The sequence below is a fragment of the Medicago truncatula genome, chromosome 3 (assembly GCF_003473485.1).
Source record: "Medicago truncatula cultivar Jemalong A17 chromosome 3, MtrunA17r5.0-ANR, whole genome shotgun sequence".
NCBI lineage: Eukaryota > Viridiplantae > Streptophyta > Magnoliopsida > Fabales > Fabaceae > Medicago > Medicago truncatula.
The window spans coordinates 38,770,296-38,782,710 of NC_053044.1; the positions used below are offsets into that span (position 1 = coordinate 38,770,296).

Genomic DNA, 12,415 nt, shown 5'->3' on the forward strand with positions numbered 1-12,415 from the left:
CATTCCCTCAAAACATTCCCCCATCCAAACACATTCTTAGGATCATTTGCATACCAAAAATTTGGATAGACCTAATATTATATAAAATGTCAATTTTCATATCAATCATCTAGCCTTATGTGCTTTATTTATCAATTTTGTTGATTCAAACCTATGATGTAGAGACACTTTTAGGATTGAATGTATTTTCGTGTTTGACTCATTGATGTCTGACACTCGTGCAACATGCATCCGACTACTCATACTAATATCCTAAAAAAATAAAAATAAAAAAATTATTTGCTTCTACACACCTTAACGATCCTTAGCCAATCTATGAGATTAAAGATGTGTCGAAACAATGATAATCAATGAGGTTAAAGACATTAATTTTGATTAGATCATTTCTACCTTTTGAGTGGTAGATAGATGAAAGAGTTTTATTAATGAAACCAATTCTTCAATTTAGATACACATATATTTGTCTCAATTTAGATAAAGGGTTTTGCTAAAATAGAAGGTGTCTTTTAGCAAGTTATTATATGAGCATTTGTTAAAAGATACAAACTAATTTTTATGAAGGTGTTTTTTAGCAAAGTTATAACTAAAAAGTGGAAATCACACCTTGAGTTGTGGGTTGCTAAAACACACCTTCATGGGTGGCTTCTAGCAAAACCCTTAGATAAATTTATAAATAATATTCATATTTTATTTAATGAGAATAAATAAATATGTTAAAGTTCTTGTGAGCATAATTCAGTTGACACATAGTATATTGTAATATACAGGGGTTGGGGTTCGAACCCTAGACACCCCACTTATTCACTTTATAGGCGAATTCTAATCTTTAGAATACTTGGAGAAAAAAAAAATGTTAAGCACTAATGTCTGTGTTTTTTACATTAGAAGTGTGGACGTGTGTTTTGTATGTGTCAGAATCCATTTTTGTTAGACTCTTAACATTTCATTGCAGTATTAGAAAAATATGTACTTAATATATCTACTGCCTTCTCAATTTCCAACCTCAAAATTTGCCTAAAAAATTATCACATACAAAAGGAACAAAGAGGATTATTGATTGAAAGTGCTATTGATGCCTGATATAGAGTCACCATGCCACTGTAACTTGTAATAAGCTGCATTGTATTACTCAGTTTCTGTATTCTCAGTCACCCCCTTGTATATTTTCTGCTTGTCAAATTGATTGAAGTTACCTTTCTGTTTGAACAATTGAAGTTACCTTTTTACTGTTTTAAAATGCTTTGGTGTTTTTAATACCAACCGTATCTTTTCACATGACATACAGAATCAAAGAGCCAACACCCAAATAGTCATAAAAGAACGGGGCCATGGCCATCATCTTTAATCGATTTTTTTTAAAAATATAAATAAACCGTAAATATGATATGCATATAGACAATGTGCAACAAGCATCATTATTCATTTACTCACCCTTGTAATGAAGAAGAGTCTTATGGAAAGGTAGCCTCCCAAACATTAGAAAAATGAGATAATGAAACTAGTAGAAGGTCTTTGCTCAGCAGTAGTTACTATATGATCACCAAATTCATAGAGCATTTCAGTCAAACCTTGACTATAGAATCACAGGAAATAACACAGATCTTCAAAACTACTCCCTTGCCTAACTTGCTCCCCCTCACTTTCGATGGTGGAACAATTCTATATATTTCAGATCTATAGCCACAAATTTATGATCTGCCAATCAACATTATCATCAGAAATCACACATCTTGAAAGGTGAAAAAACTACTCATGCACAAGTAATTTGGGTTCAAATGCTTTTCGGCTTATTCTAACATGGCTAACATAACATCCAAATTGCTGCCATTAAAATACAAAGTAAAGAAAACTAGCATCCAAATGTTCATTTCATTCTACACTTTCATAATGCTACTGTTTACGGGCTTCTTCTCTCACAGCTGCCTTGACATATATTTCGTAACAGCATCCTGAAAGTCACAAAAAAACATACAAGAACAGTAAGACAAATTTGAAAACGGAACTTGTGGCACACTAAGTCACAGAAATTCAAATTCAATCTAAATCAGCCAATATCTCATATTTAAACCATACTTGGGATTAACTAGAAAATTATCCTACTCAAAATGTAATTGGCGATCTACAACCGGATAGGAGCTAAAATGGTCGATATTAGACTAACACAAAAATATATCACTATTATTTACTTTATAAAAGTGACATAACACAGATAAATAAAACAGAATACTCTGTCGGTACTGAATTGTCAATCACGAACGCTGTTTTGATGTTCTTAATAACATCTATTACACTAAATTGTAGACAATTTTAAATACAGGAAAGGTATCCACTGTCCATCGATTAACATTAATTGAGAATCCACAAATTCAAATATAAGTTAAACTTATTCTTGAAAAATAACAAACATTTTAACTGGCCGTAAATAGTAGGTTATTTTGTCAATGGCGAAGTAGCGATTATAGGAATAGACTCGTAAGTATCCAAACACCTGCTCTTAGAAGCTAACTGGGAAGAACTAAACCATGTAATACTCTATCGAACATCTCATACAACTTGATGTGAGATTTTTTTTTTTAATGTTAGTATATTCATTGTTATGTTAGTATTTTTCTCTATGCAAGGACTTGAAAACTTGACCTTTAACTCCTCAACTCCTTAGCTCAAACCAGTTGAACTACCCAACACCCCCTAATACCTTTACCTTGATGTGAGACTACATTCCATAATACCGAATCCTTATCATAACACTGCCCCTAAAAGAAGACATCCTAGTGACTGCACTCCAAAAGTAGCCTTGCCTGGTCAGCCCCTCTGGAAGTAGCCCTTTTTGAGCCACCGACAACCAACTCTCATACCAATTGATAAGTATTCAAGACATCCCTTAAAAACTAGCTATCAAGTGGGAAGAACCAAGCCACTTAAGTACTCCACTGAGTATCCCATACTACTTCATGTGGGGCTTAGGCAACCCGTAATACCCAAGTCCCTATCATAGAACTTCAAAACAACCTAGATGCACACCAAGGCTTTGTTTGCGAGTTTGGAGGGGAAGGAAGGGGAGGGTTTGGTAAAAAGGAAGGAGCAAGTGGAAGAAATAGAGATCATTGGGAGGAGGAGCTTTGGGGGGTTAATTTTTCTTCAAAATATAAAACCCTCCTCATTTGGGGGAACTAAAAAATTGTATTGGAGGAAGGTTTTGAGGGGTTTGGGAGGGTTTATATGAATTCTTCATATTTAATATATGTTGTTATAATATTCTTAAAATTAAAAATATATTAGTCATAAGAATTAATTTATCACTCTAAAAAAAAATACTCTTTCAAAAAATGTGAAAGATTTCTCAATTTTCTCCTATACTTCTCTCCCCCAAAATCCTTTCCTTCCCCTCCCCTCCAAACTCCCAAACAAAGCCTAAGTGATTATATATCCCAATGTTAAAATTGCTAAGATATGAGGAATCAATAATCATCAATGTACAAAGGAAACATTACACATGACATACTTGGTAAGAAAAATGACCAACTGACTAGAGGAAACATTACACATGCATTATTTTGCTGATATTTTAGAAAATATCCGCAAATAAACTAGAGGCATTCAAAATTACTAAGGATTTTGCTTATGCCAAACATCTTATCTGGCTATCAAATGCCATTGATAAGAAATAACACTGGCCCACTCAATTGTTTTAGCTTTGGATTTCAGATTACATTAGAAAACTTTAATAACAAACTAGAGTCAGACTCAAACAAATAAAAATATTTCAACTCATCAAAAGTGACTTCAAGAGAGATAGTAAAGCACCCATCATGATTTCATTACTCCACATCAAAATCAGTCAACTTCTAATTAAAAATCACAAATACCCTAACCTACATTTGTTCCATCAAAAGCAAGATTTAAAAAAGAGGACATACCTGCAACAACAACAATAGTTAAAACATCCCCAATTTTTCTGAGCTTTTTCACACTCTGTTTGTATGATTTGAATGGCTTAAGAGCTGCATCTTCTGCCAAGAGCTACAACACAATCCATGTAGTTCAATGTAATGCACAAAAAGTAAGAGCAAAAACGATACCTACTGAGTGAACCAAATATACTCACACAGATCGTGCATCTTAAGTGAAGCTTTACATTGGATTTCCAAAAGTTTAATTAAAGGATGAAATTTCCTTTTAACATTGAATGAGTGTTGAATTCTCTACCTATTCCTAGTAATATTGACACCAAATACAAAATTCATTGACAGGCTACTAAAGTCATGTTTGGATTCACTTTTGTTAGGAGTACAAGTAATTTCATAACCATAAAATTAATTTTGACATATTTGTATGTTCTTGATTATAATTGCTTTTGCCTCCAAAAAAGATTCTAACTTGAAGCTTTTGACTATAATCATGATTTTTAACCTTAAATTGTTGTTAACTTGCTTTTACCTAAATATATCAAAACTTATATTAGTACACAATCAACTCAGTTTTAATCCAATTCAATCAGCAATTTACTCAATCCTAACTCAAACCAAAATAAATCTACCATTCTTATTAATGTCCGTTTGGGATAAATAAGATTGAAAAACTCACGACGTATTATAAAGTTAAATGAAAGTGATTATGAGGAAATAAGTAATCTATAAACCCTAAATCATTTGAATAAAAGGAAAATTAAGCAAAAATAAAAATTGAAAAGTAGAAGATTAAGGCTTACAGCTTTTTCACGAGTTCCGGGTTCAACGTGGAATCGACGACGCGCGAGGGAAAACGAATCTTGAGTTTTCTGCTTTGGATTTAAGAGAGTAATGAATCATAGAGGGAAAAGGAAAACTCAAAATTACAATGAAATTGATAATGGTAATGATAATGATTTGACGCATAAGTTAAACAAAATGAATACCTGAGAGGTAGATCGAAGATGAGAAGCAAAGGTTGAATTGTTCAAGAAGAATGCCATGGTTTGGTTTGTTGATTCGAAAATGATTTTGTTCAGAAGAGACCTCTTTGGGAAAGAAGAAACATGCGAATTTTGGTTTGGTGCCTTAGGTCCTAATGTTACAGTTCGCTAATGAACTAAAGACACGTGTCATGTGTTTTTTTTTTTTTTTTTTTTGGCAACAATCCTTAAAAAATCAAAGAGCCGACAAGTGCCGAGGTTCGAACTCACTCAATTCCATATTTTTGTTAGTCGAGTAATGTCTAGTGAACAAGTGTTGTATTTGTTTTGAAGAAAAAAACAAGCATTTTAGGAAAAAGAAAAAACCGTAAATTTTAGCTTTTGAAAGTTAAAAAAAAGTACTATTTTCTTCCTTCAAATAACTTAATGATTAGAAATCTACCCTAAAAATAAATAGGTGGAGAAGTTAAGGTTCAAATTCAATCCCTACATATTGCAATGTCGCAAAGGACAAATAAACCAATAATTATTTGTAGAAATGAAATTAAATGAATTTGTACCAAAATAAAAAATAAATGAATTAAAATGTTGTATTTTGGGGATGGAGATTTAGTGCATCTCAAGTAGTGAGCTCCAGTTAAAGATTATTTTATGAATTCCATTAAGTGATATCATCTTAAAATTTCTCATTCATTTTTATTTTAATAATGCACTTTAAATAACTCATATTGGATCAGTGGATCCCAAAACTTTATCTCAAAAGATTCATATTAGATAGGTGAAAGAATTTAGTGTTAAGCCAATAATTCTCCTCGGCTTGGACAATTAAATTATACTCTTTCCAAGTTTGTGTCTAAAATGTACTAGTCATTGGTTAAGACCATTCAAAAAAAACTTGATCAATACTACCAAGTCTCTTTCAGATTCGTTTTTCTCTCAAGAAAATATTGCCAAAAGAATGCACATTACAATGCCTCAGATTAGAGGTTAAATTTGAGATATTAGACCCCGAGGCCATGATGCCTTGATGCAATCCAGTGGTAGGTAGTTAACTTGGCTATCAAGGAATTTGTAGTAGTTTCTAAGAGGAGGAGGATGATCATGATTTCAGATTCAACCAAAGAACACAATGATCGAATGAAGGAATGGGAAGATGGAGCATAGAGCTATTTGGAAAAATCTCTTGCAACATAGCATTACACAAAACTCGATCTAATCTTTTTTCTTCGAGATCATGTTAAAATCTCCTACAAGGCACCAATGCGCATCAATTGGAGAATGGAACTCACACAATTCATGCCAGACTTCAGCTATTAATCCTACATGACATTTTCCTAATTCTTCAGGATTGATAATACCAATAACAAATAGAGTGATGATTACAAAAAAAAAAAAAAGAATATTTAGCCATTTTAATATGTGAAAATTATGGATGAAGGTGAAATATTTATGGAATGAATTTTGTAAAATGTCCTTCATTGTTATCGACATCGTTGAGAGATAAAGAAATAATGTTAAATTTATTGTTCATTACCGTTAATTTTACTGTTTATTACCGTTAGATAATGAGGACAATATTTTAAGTGTGTTAAATATCCTCTAGCTCTTAGGACTCACAAGTGGTAGAAAAAATTATAAGATAACATATATGATGAATGGACACGTATGATAATAACATATTACTAATTTTGAATAGAAATGTAAGGACACTTGTTAAGAAGTCTAAAGAAGAAGTTTTGTCTTTGGATCGATGAATTCAACACATTAAAACTTGAAAAGGTAACTTTTTCTATATAAAACTTAAGAATTATTTTTATTTTATAAGACACTTGTTAGCAAAACTCTTTTGAATAATATATCATGAATCAATATTATAGATGGGGTTTTAAAACTCCATTAATTATAAAAGTTAGTGTCATATATATGGGGGGGTTTTAGACATCCATTAAGTATAAAAGTTAGATGAGATTTTAGACCTTCAATAATTATAAAAGTTAGATAGAATTTTAGACCACCATTTAAAATTTATATAATAATATCCACATTTATTATAGATCACTTGACGGATTGTCAATTTTCTATGATGAAGGGTAAATTAATAATAACAATAACAATAATAGTCACTCTAGTTATAAATCACTTGATGGATTATCAGTATTCTATAACCTTGGACAGGTAATAATAATATTAAAGTGATATAGATAGATGATATACATAGCAATAGTAAGCAATGATATTGAAGTAATAAGTATAGATGACACACCTAGTAGTAGTGTGCACTTCCGACATAAACAATCAGATTGATAAAGTGTTAAAGATTTATATATTTGAATATTCTTTTACGATATTAATGAACTAATAGGATAATATAAATCACTACTCTAATTTATAATACTTTAAATAATACAATTATGATTTATCAAACTAAAGAAACCAAGAGAGAAGAAAGTAGGATAATATGTTTGAACTTTTCAAAAATGGTGTATTTTTACATGAACCAAAAGTGTGGTATTTATACTACTAAATTTAACACTATTACATGTATGAAATTATTTATTTTACTGTTCTAAGTTGACAATTGGATAGATAATCGACCATTACTATTATAAGTTGACACTATAAATAGATATTTCAATATAAATTGTAAGACCTGTAATTGGACTTTTATAAATTGTAAAATAAAAGTTTATTTATTTACATAAGCTATTTTTAATAAGCTCAAACCAAACAGGAGCTAATAATCTATAAGTTAGCTTATTTGTGTTTGCAAAAGACAGCCTTAGTGTTATGTGTACGGGTGACCCCAAAATGGCCACGTATTAGTAACAGTTGCGGTTAAGAATGAAGCGCGAACACGCTAGTTTAGTTTCTTTACACACAAACCTTCCATCTCCAACAACAAACTTCTTCGATCCTTAACCCAACAAGAAAAAATGTCTCTGAGAATCGCAGCAGTTTCTGCTTCTCGTATTGCAAAACCCCATAACCCATCATCACCACTCTTTTCACCTCCATTTAACAATCCTAAATTCCAGCTCCATCGTCTTCCACACGCCAATGCTTTTCCACCACTTCCTATTCGCAAACCTGGTATCCCTTAATCGAATATCAATTGTTTTTGTAATTATTATTAAGTTTAAATATAATTTTAGTCATGCAATTATAACGTTTTTTTTTTGTTTTAGTCCTGCAATTTGTTTTGTTTTACTTCAGTCCTACAAATTTAAAAACTGATATTTTTAGTCCTTCATGTGACCTACATGGTGTCGTTATATTGAGTCATATATGATGTTAGAGACTAAAAACAATAGTTTTTGAATTTGTATGATTATATCCAAACACAAAAAATAAATTACATAGACTAAAATAAAAAACACATATTTAAACCTTATTATTATCATCGATTGTTGAAAATCATGTGCTTAATTTTCTGTTTTTTGTTTTTGTTTTGTAGGGTCTCAATGTTACATTCGAGCTATTAGTGATAGAGCTGTAGAATCTACAATTTCTAAGAAAGAAGAGGAGGGAGAACAGTCTCCTAAAGATTGGAAGATTAAAATGCTATATGATGGAGATTGTCCATTATGCATGCGAGAGGTTAATCTTTGTTTCAATAACAATTAACAAGTGTGGTTGTTTTGTTCATAACCACATAATTCTCATGTTATATAGTTAGTTAGTGAACCTTGTTTCATCTCATTCATTGATAGAGTCTTTTGCTCTTTGTTGTTATTTGTCATTTTAGGTGAATATGCTACGAGAGAGGAACACGAGTTATGGCACCATCAAGTTTGTTGATATAGGCTCAGATGATTACTCTCCCGACGAGAATCAGGGCCTCGACTATCAAACTGTTAGTCCCTTCTCTATGGCCTCGAAGCTGATTTATTTATTTTTGCTTTCAAACTGTTAGTCTTTGTTTGTTTTGTTCATTCATTTTTCATGAACATCAACAAATGTGTTAATTTCATTTGAAGATTTTGATTATGTGAAGAATTGTTTTACAAGTAATGGACTAATTGGTGCATGCATGTGTGAGGTTTTCAAGCATCTTTTGCATTTGTTTAAAGATACAGTAGAATGATATTTGTTTTTCCTTTTAGGCTATGGGAAGAATTCATGCTATTCTATCAGATGGAACTGTCGTCACCGATGTCGAAGTATGGCTTCTTTTCTGATCTTCTTTAATAACCTATAATTGTAGACACTTAATATCATTATATGGATATGACCTCTTTTGTGTGAGTTAAAATTCCATGTTCAATTTTTTATAGAATTATTGAGAATTTAGAACATTAATTATTGTTACACAATCACCATAGCTCATTCTCAACCAAAAAACAAGCATGCATACTAGCATAGCACCAGTAAGAGTTGGATATAATTATTGAATTTCAACTTCTATGTAACCCCAGAATGGCTGCTGAATCTTTGAAATATTTGTATTCCCTCAATAATTGATTGTGGTCAGTGTATAAAAAATGACATTCATAAATGCAGAGGACTATTAAGTCCCTCAATATCTGTAGTCTCAGTGATATATGAATCTGTTCAGTGGAATATGTTTTCGTTCCAGTATGAAATTCTATTTTTACTGCAGGCGTTTAGGAGATTATATGAACAAGTTGGTCTTGGTTGGGTTTACGCCATTACAAAATATGAACCGGTTAGTCTTTCTACCATACTTTTAAAGGACACAGAATTCTTTGCCCTTTAGCTTTACTGCAGAAAAGATGGCTTGGTTCATTATGTTATTAATGGAGTTATACAATATTCACAGATTGGGAAAATTGCTGATTCTGTGTATAGTTTTTGGGCTAAATACCGTCTTCAAGTTACAGGTAAATGCAAAGCTCATCAATGATTTTGCACCAAAATTTCCATGTAGCAAGTAATATTGTAAATTTGTAATTGTTCTTTCTATGGCTAAAAGTAATACCTTAGATGGGTTTTTTCACTTTAGTTGGACTTGGGCTGATGTGGTCATGCTTAGTAGAAATGATATGGTCACATCGAAAACCTGAGAAGCATAGAACTATTGAGATAAGAGTATCATCCGATTTTAAAATTGATGACAAATCCATCATCAATAAGATCATCACTTTAGTTTCATTTCTTATTGCTAAGTATAATTAATTATTGACGTGGCAGTAATTTTACTACTTGCATTGTGACTTGTGAGCAAGACTTGCCTCTATGGTTATGCTAACTAGAATGATTATGTTAATATCTTTTTAATTTATGATTTAATTGTTTGTTTTTGGTTTCCAGGACGACCACCTATGGAAGAAATATTAGAAGCTCGAAGAAAGAAGGTATTCATATTCAACTGCATAAAGTATCATGTTAGTATATAATGTTTCTGCAGAATAAAATCAGGAAAATGAAGATGGCAATGAAAATTTAACACAAAGAATTTCAGTCGGAGAACCATCTGAATTTTTAAAGAGAATGATTGTTTAACCTCATATACAGTAGAATAATTGAGATTGAAATTATGCCCCATTGCTTAGATTAGTCTATCCCTGTTAATTTAGGTATAGTTGACCTTATATTGCAAAAATGAAAGACTCGTTATTTTGACCATGCCCATTTATAATAAACAAAAACAGTGCGTAATGCATTAAATAACTATTTATCAAATTCTATACGGTTCATATATCACAGCAAAATGCTAAAATATGCTATACATTATTAGGCATAGTGTTTAGAGTTCTGGAATAAATTGACTCTTTTCAAATATTAGTTCATGCCATTGTTGGTAACATACTTTTCACTTTAATATGCATAACAATACAAGTTTGAGTGCTATTTGGTGCTGATTTTTGTTTTTATGGATTTACTTTTAATACTTTTTACAGGGTGAAGTATGCAAAGACAGCGATGCTTGCAAGATGTAAATTTCTACAATATCTGACTGGTGAAAACTTTCAGAAGGCTTGTAGCTGAAGCAGATTTATTGATTTATATAAGATCTTATTTACAAAATGCTGTCAGTACAGATGGTGTCGCGACATATGAATAGCCTTTTTTCCAAATTTTGCTGCAATATTAGGAGTGTGTATAATAAAATGCACTAGTATTCTAAGTCATTTCTTTCTCTTTCATCCTTTAGTCTCCCTTAAGTCTTAGTCTCTTAGGGAGATTCTTCAGATTGTATTACACAGATTACATGATTACCAATATCTATAGATCAGCACTTATCATTACTGAGACATAATATAAAGTATATTTTGTATATACCTACATAAACATACAAAGCAAACACATCTACTATACTATCTGTGTCTGTCGACCTACTCGGTGTGGCTGTTAGTTGAGTAACGGTCCTCTCTATTTCTCGAAAGAAATGAGAAATAGAGAACTTCATTACTAATGACCATAATACCTACCATTTGTATGTAACTAATTTACATGCTCATTTGTATTTACTGTGACTTTGGCTGAATCACATTGTGCAACTGTGATTTCGATCATATCTACATTTTTTAAAGCATCAACAAAATCACCGTGGAGACGTGATTTCGGCAAGGTTTTAGAATTTATGAAATGTCGATTCATTTTGGAAGAACAAATATCAAAATAAGGGAGATTTGAAATTGTACTGGTAGTAGCAGTACTTTTCCATTCACCTATATTATATTTTAAGATTTTCAATTATATAACAAGAATGGTATTTAATATAACAATATGAAAATATAAAATTCTTCCTTTTAATTATTTTACAGAATGTCAGAGAGGCAGAGACTTTTGTGTTACGTTACCTTCCCCGGGCCAGGTATAGTGGGAGTGGGTACGGCTAGAACAGGAAACCATGCTTGCAACTTGCTTAATTTTCTGCAATCTGATATGTTCACAAATTGCAAATAATTGAATGAGACTTTTAAAGTTTATGTCATGTAACCTTTTCTGGTGTCACTTGAGGCCCTTTGTAGTTTGTACTTTTACTTACCCTACCATGTTTTTCCCCAGAATTTTTGCATATACATATGCATATTAAAATAAAAATAAGGTTATAAATCCAATAATATTTCTACCTTAAAACAAGGAGTTGTGCAGGGAATGATGTAATAATTTTATTTTGTTTGCTTTTTCTTATTACATGAATTTATTTGTCCACCTGTTATCATCTTTTTTAAGAGGTAATGGTTTAGTCTCAGTTTACAAAATAATTTTCTAAATCTAGTCACATAAATTCTATCAAGGAGATATAATTTAATAAAAGTGGTAGCATCATATCATAAGATAAAATAAAAGTGGCAGCATGTGCATATCATGATAATTTGAATGGTAGGAGTAATTATTCAAACAAGTGAACAACTTAATTAGTGAAAGAGAATGTCTGATATGTTAGGGAAGAGGTAAAGATGCTGATGTCGATATATATACTTGAGAGCTTTGATTGCAGCTAGAATAAAAAAGAGGAAGACCAGTTCAATACACTCATTTCCAAAGCACGTGAGATGTAAATCATAGTGATTTCACATGGTATGTGTTACCTGCTTCCAAGTGAAAATATCTGAC

At 31.5% G+C, this 12,415-nt stretch overlaps 2 protein-coding genes across 2 annotated transcripts; one reads left to right on the top strand and one right to left on the bottom strand.

Moving 5' to 3' along the window:
- Positions 1-1,392: 1,392 nt before the first annotated feature.
- Positions 1,393-5,054, bottom strand: LOC25489552 (succinate dehydrogenase subunit 7B, mitochondrial). Its single transcript, XM_013605575.3, has 4 exons — positions 4,895-5,054; positions 4,709-4,777; positions 3,918-4,020; positions 1,393-1,949 (listed from the first exon to the last, which is right to left on the bottom strand). Exons 1-4 carry the CDS (start codon positions 4,949-4,951, stop codon positions 1,891-1,893), a joined length of 288 nt encoding a protein of 95 aa, XP_013461029.1. The 5' UTR covers positions 4,952-5,054; the 3' UTR covers positions 1,393-1,890.
- Positions 5,055-7,713: 2,659 nt separating this feature from the next.
- On the top strand, positions 7,714-11,111 carry LOC25489553 (uncharacterized protein At5g50100, chloroplastic). Its single transcript, XM_013605576.3, has 8 exons — positions 7,714-7,981; positions 8,346-8,488; positions 8,637-8,744; positions 8,995-9,051; positions 9,492-9,557; positions 9,672-9,732; positions 10,163-10,206; positions 10,753-11,111. The coding sequence occupies exons 1-8, from the start codon at positions 7,825-7,827 to the stop codon at positions 10,789-10,791; spliced, it is 675 nt and encodes a 224-aa protein (XP_013461030.1). The 5' UTR covers positions 7,714-7,824; the 3' UTR covers positions 10,792-11,111.
- The last annotated feature ends 1,304 nt before the right edge of the window (positions 11,112-12,415 follow it).

Excerpts from the sequence above, each read along its gene's own strand:
- LOC25489552 (XM_013605575.3), bottom strand. The coding sequence starts at position 4,951 with ATGGCATTCTTCTTGAACAATTCAACCTTTGCTTCTCATCTTCGATCT. Across the intron at positions 4,778-4,894 it reads ATCTTCGATCTACCTCTCAG|AAAACTCAAGATTCGTTTTC; the intron begins GTATTCATTTTG and ends AATCCAAAGCAG. Across the intron at positions 4,021-4,708 it reads CCGGAACTCGTGAAAAAGCT|CTCTTGGCAGAAGATGCAGC; the intron begins GTAAGCCTTAAT and ends ATTGTGTTGTAG.
- LOC25489553 (XM_013605576.3), top strand. The coding sequence starts at position 7,825 with ATGTCTCTGAGAATCGCAGCAGTTTCTGCTTCTCGTATTGCAAAACCC. Across the intron at positions 7,982-8,345 it reads ACTTCCTATTCGCAAACCTG|GGTCTCAATGTTACATTCGA; the intron begins GTATCCCTTAAT and ends TTTGTTTTGTAG. Across the intron at positions 9,052-9,491 it reads CTGTCGTCACCGATGTCGAA|GCGTTTAGGAGATTATATGA; the intron begins GTATGGCTTCTT and ends TTTTTACTGCAG.